Source organism: Plecotus auritus (genome assembly GCF_963455305.1).
Source record: "Plecotus auritus genome assembly, chromosome: 9".
Classification (NCBI taxonomy): Eukaryota; Metazoa; Chordata; class Mammalia; order Chiroptera; family Vespertilionidae; genus Plecotus; species Plecotus auritus.
This window is the reverse complement of record NC_137783.1, coordinates 113,565,448-113,584,495: the sequence shown is the minus strand read 5'-3', so window position 1 is coordinate 113,584,495 and position 19,048 is coordinate 113,565,448. Positions and strand designations below refer to the sequence as shown.

The following is a 19,048-nucleotide window of genomic DNA, read 5'->3' as shown; positions in this document are numbered from 1 at the left end:
CCAGATAAAAGATATGTTTGAGCAGAAATGGAAAGGGGAGAAGGAGAATGGTGAGTGTAGGAACTACTGATGGTAGCTACTGATCTCATCAAGAGTGGAGCACTGGGCCTGCAACAGATGGAGGGGAAAACCACTCTCTGTTAAAAGGGGTAAAAAGAGGAGGGATAACTGAGTCCTCCTGTAAGTAAAAGGCTAAGAAAATACTCAGCTTATTCAGGATTAAAGAAGCAAGAGTGGGGAGCACCAGCAAGACAGATAGAATTAAGAAGCAAATGCACCCCACCCGTGGCGTGGCTAGTGGTTGAGCCTCAACCTATGACCCAGGAGGTTAAGGTTCAATTCTTGGTCAGGGCACATGTCCAATTGCAGGCTCAATCCCCAGTGTGGGGCGTGCGGGAGGCAGCCAATCAGTGATTCTCTCTCATCATTTCTATCTCTCCCTCTCCTTTCCTCTGTGAAATCAATAAAAAAATATGTATTTTAAAAAGCAAATGCAAGGAGAGAAACCAAGATGGTGGCATAGGTAAACACCTAAGCTACTGCCTCGCACAAGAATCTCAAAACTACAACTAAAAGACAAAACGAACATCATCCAGAACCACAGGAAGGCTGGCTGAGTGGAAACTCTACAACTAGAAGGAAAGAGAAAAGCACACTGAGACTCAGAGGAGCGCAGAGAGGACTGGCAACTGAATGTGTGGCTGGCTTTCTCAAGCAGAAGGGAGACAAAAGCTCCTGACTGCACGCTGAACTCTGGGGACCCAGACTCATGCGGGTTGAAACTGGACTGTCAGGAAAGAGAAAAGGACACTGAGACTCAGAGGAACTGCAGAAGGCAGAGGTACCGAGGCATGCGTGTGGAGAGTGCAGGCAACTGAGTACTCAGCTGGCTTTCTCAAGCAGGAGGGAGACAAAAGCTCCCGACTGCACTGAACTCCAGTTCCGGGCAAGACTCTGGGGACCCAGACTCATTCAGGGAGAAACTGGACTGTCTGGCAGTGAGCAGAACTCGAGGGTGGCCTTCTCTCAGAGGTGCTTGCAGTGATTACCACTGGACACTGAGACCCAGGGGCCTCTAAGGCAGGGCTGATGGGAAACCAATGCTGTCTGCTCCACCCCGAGACTCCTCCCCATCCAAGCTGAGCACAGAGGCATTTGCAAGTCTTGTCTCATAAGGGTGTCTCCAGCACAGAAGTTCTCCCAGTGTAGACACAGCTGATCCTCACAGCCAATTGGCCTGGAGGTCAATTCCTCCCAGTGACACCAACAACAATCAAGGATTAACTACAACAAGACTGTACACACAGACCACAAAGGGGTGCACCAAGAGTATCCACCTCAGGTAACTGGGGAGGCTGAGCCACTGGGCCCTATAGGACACCTAGCACACAAAGCCACTGTATCAACTCAGGGAAGCAGCCAAAATGTGGAGACAAAGAAACAGATCACAAATGAAAGAATCAGGGGCATAGAAAGGGAGTGGACTGACAATTCTCGGGGGGAAAGGAGTGTAGGGGGTTCAGGAAGAGACTGGACAAAAATCGTACACCTATGGATGAGGACAGTGTGTAGGGGGGGTAAGGGCAGAGGGTGGGGTGGGAACTGGGTGGAGGGGAACTATGGGTGAAAAAAGAGGAAAAATTGTAATAATCTGAACAATAAATATTTATTAAATTTAAAAAAAAGCAAATGCAAGAAACAAATGATTATTCAGTTCCATTATATGTCAGGACACTATAACATTACCTATGGCTCATTATCGTTGTAGAAATGTTACAGTAGCCTAGTTCCTCCATTCCATAGAATCATACTACTTACTCGTCCAAGGTCTTAGATATATTAATCAAATGGCAGAAGACTTTTTATGCACTGTGACTTAGAAAAACTTCAGGAATGGGTGAAATCTTTGTAGTTTTAAGAAGGACAGCCAAACTTGATTTTTCCCTTTTCTGTTTTCATATTGAAATACAAATTTTTAAAAAGATAGAAGTGATTTAATAATCATTATTATGTTGCAATAATAGAATTGATGTATCTTAGCATTCTTGATATTTATTATTAAAAAAAATCAATCTAGCTTACGTGCTGTTATTTATTTTACATATAACTTTTAGAAGTTGCTAGCTTAGTAGCTTGGAAGACATGCATATATTTTATACTCCCTCAATTTTTCATGAGTTAACAGATTTTTCCTACCATTACTCTTGTCTTTTGTATGTGTTTCTTTTTTTAAAAGACTTGCTAGACCTTATAAATTTCACCAATTATATTTAGCAATTGTCCTATAGAGATATCAGTTATTACACTGAAAAAGCTACCAGTCTTTTCCCATTAAGTATTTTATAACTGGGAGTTTACACCTCTGATGGTTAACTAGATTATCGAGGTGATTGTATTGTATGGTATATTAATGTCAAACCACTTTGTTTTACTCTTGAAATTAATATGATATTGTGTTCCAATTATACTTTAATAAAAATTTTAAATAAAAAATAAAGAAAACTATAGACTAACATCCTTTATGATCATCAATGTAAAATTTATCAACATAATACAACAAAATGAATTGAAAAACACCCACATGATCATCTCAATGGATGCAGAAAGAACTTTGACAAAATTCAAAGCTTTCATGATTAAAACACTCAACAAAATAAGAATAAAGAAAACTACTCACACATAATAAAATCATATATGAAAAATAAATATGAACATTATACTTAATGGTGAAAAACTGAACATTTCTATTTGATTTCCTGGAAGTTGTCTTTGTGGTACATGAGGTTATCTGTGAGTTTTGGAGTGGTTAAAAATCCTAGGCTTTTCCTTTTCCCTGCAACCATTCATCACTCAGTCTCTTTCTTAGGGTGGACTTGTTTTTCATTGATGAGAAGCTAATCAAACTCTCAAATATAAACTGTGGGCCCATACAGATATAGCTGCTTATGCAGCTATAGACTTTCCTTTCACATGTTCACTCCCCTTCCCCTTGGGCTCTTTCCTTCACTGTTTCTAACACTTCCTTTCCTATCTCAAACACTTAATTCTTCTCTCCCTGGCCTGTTCCTTTGTTTTCTCTCCTAAATTTTATCCCTATCATTCCTTTTTGTATAGTTCAAATTTATAATTCATTCTTGTGTTTATTCTATCTGCAGGGCTTTCAATGGCTTCATTCTCAATATTTAACTCTTCACACAATGCCTTGCTCAATATTTGTGTTCATTTTTAGTCACTGAATGGTTGTTTCACCTACACAAGCAAATTGGTTTTTGAGCATCTTAAGGGCCTGATTTTGAGCAGTTTCAGGGAGTATTATTGAATGCCCATTGTGCTCTGTGTGTTTTTCCAAGTGCTAAAGATACACAGATATACAAATCTCCATTTCTGATCTAAAGGCCCATGCAGCCCAGGCTCCATCCAAGGTTAATTTTGACTTGGCTTATTAGTCTTGAATGATGGTCAGATGTGACTTCTCTCCAGAAAGTGTCTGAACTTCTTATGATTACAGAGATGACTCTATCCTTAGTGCTCATCTGGACTTCTAGGGGAAATCTCAGGAAATCACAGGGTTAGAATGGGGCCAGACAGGTTGAAAGTTCAGACACAAAGAGAACAAGAAGTGGAAACATATTTTATCACTGAGTCTACACCCATCATCTGGTTTACTCCCACAACTCTTCTTTGCCTCAAGGTTCCAGAATTTATCTGTGAACTTATTTTATACATCTTAATATGTAATCTTTAAATAAAACAAATTTTAGAGGTGCTGGAGAAACTTAAGGATCTGTGCCTTTTCTGCACGTGCTCTTAACGGATAACTATCAATTTTCTTTTGTTGAGAAGCCAGTTCCCTATCTTGCCCTCTCTATCCTGGTGCCTTCAGTGAGACATCAGAGAGAAGATTCATTAGATACCCTCACTTAACCTCAATTTTGGTTCTCTCCCATTCTTCAGCTCCATCGTCTTGAATCTGGAATCCTTAGCCTTATCAAGGATCTAGTCATAACACCATCTTTTTCATAACCTGCAAAAATTTCTGGCTGGTAGGAACATTTATTTTAGTAGCTACTCTCCAGGGTCCATTCCTAATTTAGGCCACTCATTGCCCCTCCCTTGTTGTCCTCCCTCCCTTTATGCCTCCTGCCTTGCATCTTTTTCATCCTTATTTGCAGCTTTGTCTTTGGAGATCTGGGGCTTTGAACAGAAGTCCCCAAGGTCTCTGTCTGTGTCCCAGCTTTTCCTTAAGCCCTATTGTTAAGAGAGTGATAAATTATATCCATCAGTATATGGAAGGAAATGTAGACCAGTTAAGGATCTGAACTAAAACACAGTTCAGATGCACTTTCCCTCAGCTGTTTATGAGAACTCCTAACCCCTGTCACTATAATGAAGAATGTGTGAAAATTACAGGAGAGTAAGGCATTAGTTTGGTGAAGTAAAATAATTTCTCTACCCTGGGTAGGTGGCTCAGCTGTTTGGAGCATCATCCCAGTACACCAAAAGTGTTCAGGGAACATACCTAGGTTGTGGGATCGATCCCATGTTATGGTACATACAGGAAACAATAGATTGATGTTCTCTCTCATATTGATGTTGTTGTTTTTCTCGCTTTCTCTTCCTCTTTATCTAAACAAATCAATAAAAACATATCCTCTGGTGGGGATTAAAAAAATTTCTTCCCATCCAACTTCTTTTCCGTAGTTTTGATTTCTGGCTGCAGCCACTGGAACTGAGAGCCTTGCCTCATAAAAAAGAAAGAACACCTTTCCAGTGGCTGATTTCCCCTGATTTCTCTCTCTACATCCTCCATCTCCAAAGAAGACATAACAAAATGGAAGTTTTTCTCCCTCCTTGGTGGCACATGTACCCATTTCTTTTTATTTTTTATTATTTTCCAATTATAGTTGACATTCAATATTTATATTAGTTTCAGGTGTACAGCATAGTGGTTAGATATTTATATAATTTACAAAGTGGTCCCCTCAATAAGTCTACTACCCACCTACATAGTTATTACAATGTTATTGACTATATTTTCTGTGCTATACTTTTACATACCCATGACTATTTTGTAACCATGAATTTGTACATCTAAATTCTTCACCTTTTCACCTGCCCATCCTCTCTCCCCTCTTCCACCTGGCAACTGTCAATTTGTTCATGAATGAGAGTCATTTTTAATCAAGTTATAAGTAAGATATGGAGGACAGGAATCATAAAGCCAATTGTCTGGAATCCATGGGTCTTATGTTGGAATTTGAGTACTTCATTTACGTTGTGACTCTGGTTCTTGCTTTGCCACTTTGGGCAAGTTATGTAACCTCCTTGTTCCCTATTTCTAAAATACACATCATAATTACTGCCTAAGACTATGTTGAGGTTTAAATATAAAGCACTTAGAACAGTATTTAACATGTAATAAGCAGTTAGTTAATGTTAGCTATTATTATGTTATAATCAATGACACTTATTTTAATCATTTGTATTTTAGAGTATCTTTCCCCATTCAACATTCAACTATTTGAGAAATAGACTCAATTTTTTACAATTTTATGGCACATAGACATCTTAATGATTAAACTATAGAATCAATGTAAGGTTCTCCAATTTTTTCATCTACTACTGGAGGTAGATGATTTCACAGGCAATTTAATGATATGTCTCTGATTGATGGAGAGCAATTTTCATTTTTTGTATTAAAGTCACAGCTCATGAACACCATTCTACTTAGCAAAGTATTTTAAAAAGTCTACTACATTAGATATTAGTCATAGAAATATGTATACAGGATAACAGATAAATGCTCAGATATATTTCTTTATTCATGAAGGAAATGATGAGATTCAACTTAACTATGAATTAAATTAAATTAATTTCAATTAATTAATTTTTGACAAAATGAGGATGAAAACAAGATTGAGAAAATGTATTTAGGTAAACCTGAACTGACAATCAGGAATGGCTGCAAGTGAGCATTTCTTTAGTAAAAAATATTATAAATTTACATAAGAAAATGTGAATGAATCATAAAGGTCTAGTTCAATGAATTTGTTGCAAAAATAAGTTCTTCATTGTACCAACCTCTATAAATAAGAAGTAGAATTTTATCAGCTTAGCAAAACCCCCTTTGTGTCCCTATGCAGTCCACCTCCAAGATGGGTTTCACATAGTTGTAACCTTCATAAAGTAGAATCATACTCTATGTGTTCTTTTTGTCTGGCATCAATATTCATCATTAAGTTTATGAGAAATATCCATGTGTTTGCATGTAGCAGTAGTTTGTTCATTTTCATTTCTATACAGTATCCCATTGTAAAAATATACCCTATATTTATTCTTGATAGTAATAGTTGCAACTATTGCAAAAGTGCTGCTCTTATTATTAAGGTACATATTTATTTGACTGTTTTGTGCACATAGGTATGAATTTCTGTTAGGCCTAAGCATAGAAATATAATTTCTTGGATGAGTATATATTTATTTATAGTAGACTAGTAGCCCATCGCATGATATCACATTCAGTAGGCCACCGGCTACTTCCATGGGAGCCAGCGGGAACTGCAGCATGCAGCTGGGAGCTGTGCCACTTCCGTGGGAGCTGGGAGAGACCAGCACTGATTCCGGGGGAGGTGGGAGGGAGCCACGCTGCTTCCGTGGGAGGCGAGCCTCCTCTCTGGGCCTGCACTCAGCTGTGGAGGCTGCGGGCTGGCCCCCTGTCCCTGTCCGTGTCCACTCAGGCTCCAGGGGGCCAGCCCAAATGAGGGTGCTGCGGCTTGCCGGCCCCCTGTCTCTGTCTCTGTCTTCACTTTGGGCCTTACCTGCGTGTGCAACCTCCTCATGTCTGGTTGTGACTTGTTACGGCATCCCAGACTAATTTGTGTATTTCCTCTTTCTATATATAGATAAGGAAAAATATAAAAAAGTGATTACACAATTTCATATTTCACTAATCCTATATAATAAAAGCCTAATATGCTAAGTGTCTGACCATTCGTTAGACTGTTTGACCAGTCACTATGATGTGCACTGACAACCAGGGAGCAGACGCTCCAACTGGTAGGTTAGCTTGCTGCTGGGTCCAGCAGATTAGGACTGGGTGAGACAGGCCACACATGCCCTGGAACCCTCCCATGGTCCCTCCTCAGCCCCAATCATGCCCTGGTGGGGTCCCTCGGCCTGGCCTGTGCCCTCTTACAATTCAGGACCCCTCAGGGGATGTCAGAGAGCTGGTTTCAACCCGATCCCCACAGGCCAGGCTGAGGGACCCCACTGGTGCATGAATCCATGCACTGGGCCTCTAGTAGTTCATAAGGCTCAATTGGTTCACATCCTTGACAACACTAGGTATTTACAGGTTTTTTTTTAAAAGCTGAGTATGTAGTAGTATTTTATTATTTTGAATTGCATTTCCCTGATGAGTAATAATGTTGTATACATTTTCATATATTTACTAGAGGCCCGATGCACAACATTCATGCACTGGGGAGGTGGGGTCCTTCAGCCTGGCCTGCACCTTCTCACAGTCCAGGACCCCGCGGGGGATGTCTGACTGCCAGCTTAGGCCTGGTAGCGACCGGTCATTTTGGTCAATTTGCATATTAGCCTTTTATTATATAGGATTAGTTACTTACTCTTCTCTGGAAGAACCTGTTCTCATCTTTTGCCCATTAAGAAAAGTAGGTTGTCTAATATTTTCTTATTGATTTTTAGATATTTTTTTTAAATTTTTTTTTTAATATATTTTATTGATTTTTTACAGAGAGGAAGGAAGAGGGATAGATAGTCAGAAACATCGATGAGAGAGAAACATCGATCAGTTGCCTCTTGCACACCTCCTACTGGGGATGTGCCCACAACCAAGTTACATGCCCTTGACCGGAATCGAACCTGGGACCTTTCAGTCCGCAGGCTGACGCTCTATCCACTGAGCCAAACCGGTTTTGGCGATTTTTAGATATTATTGATAAATTATTTATGTGAGTCTTGGGTCAGATATATATATGATAAATACCTTTACTACTCTATAGCTGTCTTTCTTATTTTCTTAATAATTTTTTCATGGCAATAAATTATTTTTAATGCAAACTTATTTATGTTTTTTGTTTTTGTGAAATGTTTAAGAGATATTAAATATTAAAACAATGAATAAAAGTCCCTGTGTTTTAATACAATAACTTTAAGCTTTTAATAACTTTACCACAAATTTAATTTTTGTCCATGGTATGAGGTTGATATCAAGAATCATTTTGTGTCCAGATTAATTTTGTGTCTTAGATTAGCCTACATTCTTTTCTGATCAAGTAAGGACCCTGGAGATTATAACCATGGTCAGATACACCCTTTCACATAGTTCCAACATCATCTTGTTAGCAGAAACAGTCATAATATCACCAGTGGAATGACAAGCAAGGCAATTTATGCTTTCATATATAGCCAAGCTACCTTAAGACTATGCTCTTGTCATAGGCTGGTCCTCCAGAATCAGGTACTGAGACCAAATTTTGGGTGAAAAGTGTTTAGTTGAGGTTAAAACCTTTGAAAAAAAAGAAGAAAGCAGAATTTGACAGAGGAAGAAATCAGACTGAGATATAGGCTGACAAAGCCTCATCCAAGCTACTAGAAAGCTCTGCAACAAGTATACTCAACAGTCTTACCCCATGTTGGGATTGAAATGGCCAGAATATTGAAACCTCTCCTCAGTCACCTAAAACTGGTCATAGGCAGTGTAGTTCCTATCAGGGGTGGAAGGAAAACTATACATGTTATCATGCCTGGCACTAAAGGGATGGGGTGTGATTACCTGAAGTACCGTGCTATCAGTATGTTGACTGCACTTCTAGAAAAAACAAGAAAAATTCTGGCAAGATGAATTCAAAAAGAAATCATGTGGGCTGTAGATTGTGGGTTCACGTATGGTACTGGGGGAGGCAGACATGCATTTACTATAGTGACTCTAGTCCATTTAACTTCCCACTCATCAACTAACTTTGAGATAAACCTAGGAGAAAATAGAATTCAAATGACTTCTTACAAAAAGATGTTCAAATATCCTCATGAGAGCAACTGGAAATAATTGACCTAGGAAGGAAATGTGGAGAATAAATGGCCTCCCATACGCTATACCAGGGTCTCTGGGGCCATAAAGACAAGTGCTCTGAGTCCTCACACACAAAGTTACCACCTGAGGCTCTATTAGCTCCATACCTTACTTGGAGAAGAACCTTTAATACCTTGGGGAAGATTAATTTAGTGTTCCATTTTCTTCACAGGAGGGGTTCAGATGGAGAAAATACTTAAGATTTCAATTGGCTTTCTTCATTTAATAACCTCACTGACTTTGTGAAAAAGCCATGTGATCTGATTCTTCAGACCCCAAAACTTTGCTCCTCATTTTTAACAATCAAGCTCTACTGCATGTGAGTATGAGGAATCATCCAGAAATACAGTAGGAGACTCTTCTACAAATTGTCTAGAGAGAGAAGATAGGAGAAGAAAAAGGGAAGGACCTCTATAGTTTATAGCTCTCAACGAGTGAACAGATATCAGTCTGAAGTTGGGAACACTTGGGAAGAAATTTGGTCATGAGTACATAAGATCTGCCATACCTTGTGGTATGAATATGGTTGGTCCTCCCATGACTCCTATGCTTTTTAGAGGATGAATACAGAGGCACCTCCTATCCTATAAGACATTTAAATGAGACAGAGAGGGGTTATAACGGTAAATGTTAGAAAGTTAACTGAGTTTTTACATATTCAACTATATATTTGCAATAACCTCTTTCTTTTCTTATCATCATTTGCTGCAGTCTTTTCACAGCAAGGGTTCAGGAATCTGGAGAAGGGGCTGCAGCATAAATGGATATATTAGTCAAGAAATATAAATTTTGAAGGCATGGGGGAAAGCCAGGCAGAAACCAGCTCTCTAATGGAGTGGCTTTCTGAATCTCTGGACCCATGGCTTTTTATTTACACATTTTGCCCTTTAGCAAAGCAAACATACATATCAAAGGTAAGGATTTGGTAAACATTAAAAGATTATCGCGGGAATTGCCTACAGCTGTTCAGCAGCTAATAATATGCACATTTTCAGCCCTGCTGAAAATTTCCATCAGCCTTCTGACAAACTTCTCACATTTATTATTCTAACTACTGTTCTTAGCCTCCAGCAGTCATTTCTTGGCTTTCCGCCCCCTATATAAAGGTTCTCCTTCTTAAAATCTAAGAGAAGCTCCTAGTTGAAGACATGTGAATTTCCCACAGCATGAAGGACAGGTAGATTTGCATGGAATTTTTGGGAATGGTAAAGAGGAAACTGAGTTGAAGGTTATTGGCAACATAGAATTGATCCCTTCCAATTGGGCAGCTTTCTCTGCAGTAATTTACTACTTGTGCCACATATTCTTTTACAAGAGAAAACTGTTCACAAAATTGCAATAAGAGTTTAGGTTAAAGATCATTGCTGACAGGTCAGAGAAGTAAGGAGAGTGAAGTAGTACTTGAAGAACGTAAGAAGAGGAGCAGCTATGTGGGATTATCTTTGCATCTAGTGACTAAAGAAAAAACTTCATTCACATTTTCAATAAGCACTAAACTTTGGTTTATGTATCTCACTCCTAGGAAGAGAATATGAAAAATTAGAAGTGATTCTGTCAATTATCCATCCCTTAGGGTGAGGCTAGAAGTACTGAATCTTGCCCCATTCCCAGTGTCTGACAACTCAGCACTGCTGAAAACTTGCAGCTAGATCCCATCTCTACAGGTACAGATAACTTCAAAAATTACATTTGAATATTTGAAAATCTTTAATTTCAGGGGGAAAACAGCTTAGGAAACTTTTCTGGTATGTGACCAGAAAAAAAGTAGGACATGCATTTGCTCTAATTCAACAGTATTGACTGATGAAAATTTTCTTCCAAGTAAGTATATATTTCTCTGACTTCCCCTTTTGAGTAAATGATTTAATCATTCTCTAATTTGCTCAAACTAGAAATCTAGAGCCAATCTCATTTAGTATTTCTCTCTCTTACTTCCAACATATCAGCAAGCCTTGGGACTACCACAAATATATCCTTTTCTGTTTACATTGTCTTCATCTCCACTGCTGCTCTCCTAGTCAAGTCAGGATCATTCCTCAGGTGAAGTATTGCAATAATTTTCCAACTACTTCCCTTGCTTTTATCTTGCTTGATTATCTACTCTTTACATAGCAGTTCAAGTGATAATTTAAAATTGCAAATCAGAATGTCATCATGCTCTCCTCCATTGTGATTTTAAACTCTTTAATATCTTCTCATCACATTTATAGTAAAAACAAAGTTCCTGATGTTATCTATTAGGCTTATGAGAGCACTGCCTGGGTCTCTAACATTACCTGTTGCCCTTCTATTATCTGCTCACCAAGCTCCAAACATACTAATTTTCCCCTCTCAATGAAATAACCTTTTTCTAGGTCTTCATAAGTTCAGCCTTTCTTTGTTATTCACATTTCAGGTCAAAAGTCAAAGCCTCAGAGATGCAGTCCTAGATCATCCAAATTATTATACTAAACTGTATGCAATACCATCCCAATCAATCTCCATTAAATAGTGTTGTTTTATTTTAAAACTAGAGGCCTGGTGCACAAAATTCATGCACGGGGGGGGGTGTGTCCCTCAGCCCAGCCTGCACCCTCTCCAATCTAGGACCCCTCAAGGGATGTCCGACTGCCCATTTAGGCCCGATCCCAGTAGGATCGGGCGTAAATGGGCAGTCGGACATTCCTCTCACAATCCAGGACTGCTGGCTACCAACTGCTCTCCTGCCTGCCTTCCTGATTGCCCCTAACCACTTCTGCCTGCCAGCCTTATTACCCCCTAACCACTCCCCTGCCAGCCTGATTGCCCCTAACTGCCCTCCCCTGCAGGCCTGGTCACCCCTAACTGCCCTCCCCTGCAGGCCTGGTCCCCCCAACTGCCCTCCCCTGCAGGCCAGGTCCCCCAACTGCCCTTCCCTCCAGGCCCAGTCACCCCTAACTTCCCTCCTCTGCCAGCCTGGTCACCCCTAACTGTCCTCCCCTGCAGGCTTGATTGCCCCCAACTGCCCTCCCTTGCAGGCCTGGTCCCTCCCAACTGCCCTCCCCTGCTGGCCATCTTGTGGTGGCCATCTTGTGTCCACATGGGGGCAAGATCTTTGACCACATAGGGGAAGCCATCTTGTGTGTTGGAATGATGGTCAATTTGCATATAACTCTTTTATTAGATAGGATAGAGGCCTGGTGCATTGGGTGGGGGCTGGCTGGTTTACCCTGAAGGGTGTCCCAGATCAGGGTGGGAGTTCCCTTGGGGTGTGGGGCAGCCTGGGCAAGGGGCCTATGGTGGTTTGCAGGCTGGCCACCCTCTCCACCCCCCGCCGCCCCGGTGACCCAAGCGGAGGCCCTGGGATCTGGGATTTATTTATCTTCTATAATTGAAACTTTGTAACCTTGAGTGGAGCCAAGCCTCCTGCTTGCTCCATGGCCACAGCCATTTTTGTTAGGATTTATTTATCTCCTGTAATTGAAACTTTTTGCCTTGAGTGGAGGCCAAGGCAGGCCAGGGCTGCGGGAGCTTGGCTTCCTTCATTGCTGGGGGCAACTCAAGCCTCCTGCTCTCTCCAGCTCTGTGGCTGCAGCCATTTTTGTTGGGATTTATTTATCTTCTATAATTGAAACTTCGTAGCCTTAAGTGGAGGCCTGGGCCTGCCAGGGTGTGCAGAAAGCTTGACTTCCTTCATTGCTGGAGAAACCCAAGCCTCCTGCTTGCTCCATGGCCGCAACCATCTTGGTTGGGTTAATTTGCATACTCGCTCCTGATTGGCTGGTGGGCATGACTTGTGGTGTAGCAGAGTGATGATTAATTTGCATATTACTCTTTTATTAGATAGGATTGCACTTATATTTATCTAAATTTTTAAAATTTATTTTCTAACTTAATTTATGGCTGATAAAATCAGAGACTTTGTCTTTTCATTTAATTCCACTGCTTAAAATGTCATGCCTACACAATGGGTACTCAAAAATATTGGGAAAAGTAATGTATATATGTGTAATTATATATATATGTGTGTGTGTGTGTGTGTGTGCATCTAGGTATATATGTACATATATATGCATAATGGACACGTATATGTAGTATGTGTATATGTAATATCATATGTTAGATACTTTGCTAGGTGTTGAGCAAGGCAAATAAAATGTGGTTTCTATATGAAAGAAGCTCATAACCTAGTGGCAGAAGAGATATTAAACCTTATTAAATTATTTCCTCCACTAACAGACAACTTTCTGTTAGTAGCAACAGAGCTCTCATTTAGTATTGGATAGGACAGATTCAGAAACCTATGGCTGGATATAAAAGGAAGGACATCAGGATGATGGTTGCTTAAATACAAATGGAGAATTATAAAGGAAGAAATCAGGTTCTGGGGATATACTGTAGTGGACCACAGAAAAAAATAATGGGGGAAAGAGAAAGAAACTCTATAGAAATAAGAAAAGATAAATTTTTCAAATTGAAGGAGAAACTCTATTATGAGTGCTATCCTTGTCTGACCTAATCATTTATTTCAGCTCAAGTGTCTATGACCATCTAACTTCCAATTACTCTGGACTATTGTAGTAAGGACTAAGTAGTTCTGCCATGTCCAGGAAAAAGCTAACAAACATAATGTAAACATTTTTGTTTTTTCTTTCCATCACTAATCTATGGAATTGGAAAGCAAAGTATCTCTTTTTCATATCTATCTTCTCCTTAACAAAAGTGCTAGTGACACAGCTTATTTTCCCACACTTTTCTCATAGAATCCTGGATCTTTTGTTGAGAATCCAGAGGAATCATGCATATGCAGGATAATGTGGGTTAGGAATCACTACTGTGAACTCAATTATAGCTTTGTGTAGTAGAATGGAGTAAGGCAAGGATTTGGTTCCTTGAAATCCCTCATGTATGGATTCTTCTGTGAAGTCTGCATAGTTGATGGGAATGGTTTCTAAGTTGTAGCATCAAAATTTCCTGGGGAGCTTGTTAAAATGCAGATAATCCTATAAAACTCTAAGAATGTGGGTAGGTATGAGATGGTCCCTGGAATATGCAGTTAAGAACACAAAAGATAGAGGTTGTCCTGAGAATATGTTTTGAGAAACAATGGCTTATATCGATGTTATTATTACCTTTAGGTAAGAATTCTGTGACGATATATTTGGAGTGCTACCTTGAACATAGAGCTACATTTCTGTGGTAATAACTGAGGAGAAAAAAACATTTCTTCTGGATAAACCTAACATGTGGCCCAACGGCAGCTTCAGTTCCTTCCTGTTGACTGGTTTTCCAGGCTTGGAGGCAGCTCACCACTGGATTTCTATACCCTTCTTTTTTGTCTACATCTCTGTCCTTCTTGGCAATGGCACCCTCCTCCTTCTCATTAAGGAAGATCACAATCTTCATGAGCCTATGTACTATTTCCTGGCCATGTTGGCAGCCACAGACCTGGGGCTGACCTTAACCACAATGCCCACGGTGATGGGAGTCCTCTGGTTGGACCATAGGGAGATTGGAAATGTAGCCTGTTTCTCTCAAGCCTACTTTATACATTCACTTTCTTTTGTAGAGTCTGGTGTTTTGCTGGCTATGGCCTATGATCGTTATATTGCCATTTGCAACCCCCTTAGATATACCTCTATACTCACTAATACTCGAGTAGTGAAAATTGGGCTGGTAGTTCTGACGAGGGGATTTGTATCTGTTGTTCCCCCAATTTTACCACTCTATTTTTTTCCGTATTGCCATTCCCATGTCCTTTCCCACGCATTCTGCCTTCATCAGGATGTCATCAAACTGGCCTGTGCTGATACCACCTTCAATCGGCTGTATCCAGTTGTGCTTGTAGTCCTTATATTTGTACTGGATTCTCTGATTATCCTCATCTCCTATGTGCTGATACTCAAGAGTGTCCTGAGCATTGCCTCCAGAGATGAGCGGGCCAAGGCCCTCAACACCTGTGTCTCCCATATCTGCTGCGTCCTGGTTTTCTACATCACAGTGATTGGATTGTCTCTAATTCATCGGTTTGGGAATAAGGTTCCACATATTGTCCACCTCATTATGAGCTATGTCTATTTTCTGTTTCCTCCATTAATGAATCCTATAATCTATAGTGTCAAAACCAAGCAGATCCAGAGTGGTGTTCTTCACCTTTTCACTACCCATAAAGTTAGAACCTGATCTCTGACCATCACAGCCCATTTGAGAACTCTGGTTTGTGACATGGGGGCAAAGAAGTTTCATATCAACCACCCATGATCATATTTCTTGGTAAAATGATTATCAAAGTAGAGCTACAAATTATTCTAAGGTAGCTCAGGTCTTAGACCTAATGTAGTTTGTACAATAAAAAATAATCTGTATACTAAATATCTCTGTTTGACACTCAATTCTTATAATAATACTAATTTAGGTATTTACAGTTGTGTCTATAATGTAACTATAATGTATTTCTTTGGAATTAGAAAGGTAGCAGGTTGGAACAGAGTTATAAAATTGTAGTTGGTTTGGGTGAAATAGAGTAAAGTTTTGTATATTTATACCCAATTCAATCTCAAACTCCCACAAATTCCCCCACAGATATCCATAGAAACTATGGGACCTATATGCTTGGTCACTGAAGCCCGGAAGTTTCCTGAAAAAAAAATATGAATTCTTTCTTAAATAGTGTTGTAATTGTCATATCAACTACCTGATTGGTTTCTTCCTCCTCCATCAAATGATAAAAGAAACCATGAATAAATGAGAAGAAATAGACCTTGTCCTTGTACCTTCTATCTTTGTCCTCATTACTACCCTACTATGCCAATCTTTAGCTCTGATGTTGGTACCATCTCCAGAACACTCACCAGAGACTAACTAGTCTGTTTGAGTAGAAGAGGCAATCCCTTCTTTTTCCTTTGCCATGAATAAGGTCTAAGGGACTGAAGGAATAGGTTTTCATATCTTTTGGGGGAAATAGTCACTTTCTAGATGTATCCTGACTTTATTTTATAAAGTGTGAATGTCCCAAGGAATAAAATATTATTTTTAATTGATCAAAATTTTATGATGAGTTAGGAAGGGACCTGTGACCCAAGTTAAAATATCCTCAAAAAGTATAGTTTATGTCTTCATTACATCTAAATCAGAGCAGGAGGAGAACCAAGTGAGCTAGGAAATGGAACTAGATAGAAGATATTATTGACATCATTGGTCCTTTGTCCAGATTGCTTTACAAAACTGTACACCTACCCCTTGCTCCTGTAATTGTTGCCTTCTCATTGTCCACATTACAGCCTTCTTCAAGTTATTTATTCTCAACCCAGTTAGAATTGCCTCACCAAGATTATGGCCCCTGGAAGAAGGCTGTGGACATATACTGACCATCTTGCCTTCTGAAGTTCAGCTCCAGATTGGAGTTTGTATGCCCTTACTTATCTCCTTCCCAGTATCCTCTGCTTTTCATCATTCCCTGTCTCCTGAAGGCATTCATTAATAAATTGCATGCATCTAAATTCCTGTCTCAGGCTTTGCTTATAGGGAGTACAACATAAAAAACCTACAACTCTCATTTTTTTTCCTATTTCATCAATAAATGTAATTGTGAGAAGACTAAGGTTATAAAAAGAGAATAACTATTATTTTACTCATTTTAATCCATTTATCCTCTATGACATCCAAGTATCCTCTATGAATACCACATGTTAAATATGAGTATGAGTGTGATGGTAAATTATGTCCTGTTTTCAATTATCTATAAGTCTTACTGTGGTAAAATGCCAGGTATTATTAGCAATCATTTTGCAACAGTGTCTCCCAAGAAAAACTACAGATAGATTTTGTATATATAAGCAGGGTAGATTTCAGAGTGTCCACTAGACCAACATACCAACACATCAGTGAATCTCCTTCATGTAAAACAGTCTGTGAAGTCTGTAATTTAGCTTATAATCATTGAAGACAAAAACAAAAGCCCAAACACTTGCATGGAGATGTGATTAATAAATTCACTGGTGGCCTATTGAGTTAAATAAATAGCATTTAGTACAGGAGATCTATTGTATATAATAATGTATACTAGGAAAATCTTTTTCAGTATCAGCCTCTCTCTTCTAAAGAATATTATAATTATATAGCATGGATTTAAACTATAATTTCCATAAGGATATTAAGTTTGAGTTAGGAAATAAAATCCTGAGTGTGCATTCCTGTGAATTAAAAACAATCTTTAAAAAGATTAGAAAGTGAGAAATAGTAGAGATACATTGAAAATCCATATATCACCTAACAAGTCAGCTGGTTATTTCTCCTCCAAATACAAAATGAATTCATGATAGGTGAAGGGCAGATGAGTTTCATTCAGTTAATTAACAAATAATTGTTGGGTTCCTTCTTAGGAGTACAAATTTTATATAGTAAATTAAAGGTGATGTCTTTAATGATACTTATTAAATATTATGAGTATTAAATTAGATTGGGAATATTTAAAGGGTCAGGAATTTCTCTATGCAATTATAGAATGTAAATCAATTTTTACTTTGTAGCCTAAATCCCAGGCAGGATCATTATTATGAATAAGCTCATACACAAAATTCATTTTTTATAGGATATTTAGGAGTTTATGTCCTTAGACACTAATGTGTGTCACCAAATGTGTGACAGATAGCAGTGGCAGTGAATAGTGAAGAATCCATTCAGGGGGATAAATTAAATGACTGCATCTGCACAGACTAATGTGAAATGCTAAAGGCTGACATAATAAAATCAAACTCTATAGAAAAGGAGTCTGTAAAATGTCAACACAGGCTTGCTCCACAAATTGCAAACTCTCTAAGGTAAAGATTTCCCTGAGTCATTAGTGAAAGTATTTAGATGCCTGATTGTTACCTTCATCTATGTCATAAGTAATATGAAACAGGAATGGGACCTAAGCTCTGTGGCACCATAGCCAGATCCAGAGCTAAGGAATGGTAAGTCCTGGGGAAAATATTTTAACTCAAAAAGATAAGATATTTTAAATAATGTGACTACTTGGATAACTTTAAAACATATTGTCTCATTAAAATTGAGCTCTGTGGCCCAAAATGAGATGGGCATTAACTGATGACTCTGGTCAGGAAACACTACATCAAAGGCTTTCATGAGATGAAAAGTCCTTCCAAATCTGAGAAGTTATGCTTCAGTGATTCTGTATTTTACAGACAGTACAGCAGGAAATATAAAGGAAATGAAAATGGTTTTGGGAACATGAATGACAGAGCTGTTCATGAATAGTTGCTTAACAAAAAGATAGACACTGTTAGTGCCTTGCTCACTTCATCCCAGGCCCCCTAATCTGGTGGTTTTGAGCTGCTCCTGTTCTCCAGAGACTTGTCTTCTACCTCACTAGAAAGTTATCCTAACCTTGCAGCATCTTGCCTCAAATGACTTTCCATTTGTTCTAGAGACAGTGTGTTGCCAGGAATGGTGTACATAGGGGTAGGAGAGTTTCGTAGATGAGAGGATAAACCTATCTTCAGATATATGAGAGGACAGCTTGGACATTATGTAGATTACCTCAGGTGCTCACTACTTTCATCTCATTTTGAGTTCAAACTATGGCTATCCCATATTGTCACCCCCAAATTTGTACTTGATACAAATAGTTTTCAGGCATAGGGACATTCAGACTCAAGTCATTTCCAGAGACTGTCTCTTAATCATGACTTTTCAAATCCAACCAAGTTTTACAAAGGTTTATGAGCAGAGGAGAGTTCAGGAGGAATTTAACTGAATCTGAAATGTCGAAAGCCAAAATGTGACCTCCATGGTTGAATACATTGCATACACCCTCATTTTAAGGTCTCACAGTTGGGCTAGGATCCAGGATAAATTTAGGAGACAAGGCTCAGACAAGACAATAGAGTCCCTCAGATCCATATCTCTGCCAGAATATGAGTATACCCTTTCTACTCAATTACAAAGTATTACAGAAACTCAATTACAAAGTATTACAGAAACTCATCAATG

The 19,048-nt window shown here is 39.1% G+C and overlaps 1 protein-coding gene across 1 annotated transcript; it reads left to right on the top strand.

The window, feature by feature from the left end:
• Nucleotides 1–14,299: 14,299 nt before the first annotated feature.
• Nucleotides 14,300–15,238, top strand: LOC308233395 (olfactory receptor 51B5; the record flags this gene model as incomplete). The annotated part of the gene is made up of 1 exon (XM_080640325.1): nt 14,300–15,238. One exon carries the CDS (start codon nt 14,300–14,302, stop codon nt 15,236–15,238), a length of 939 nt encoding a protein of 312 aa, XP_080496451.1.
• Between the last annotated feature and the right edge of the window lie 3,810 nt (nt 15,239–19,048).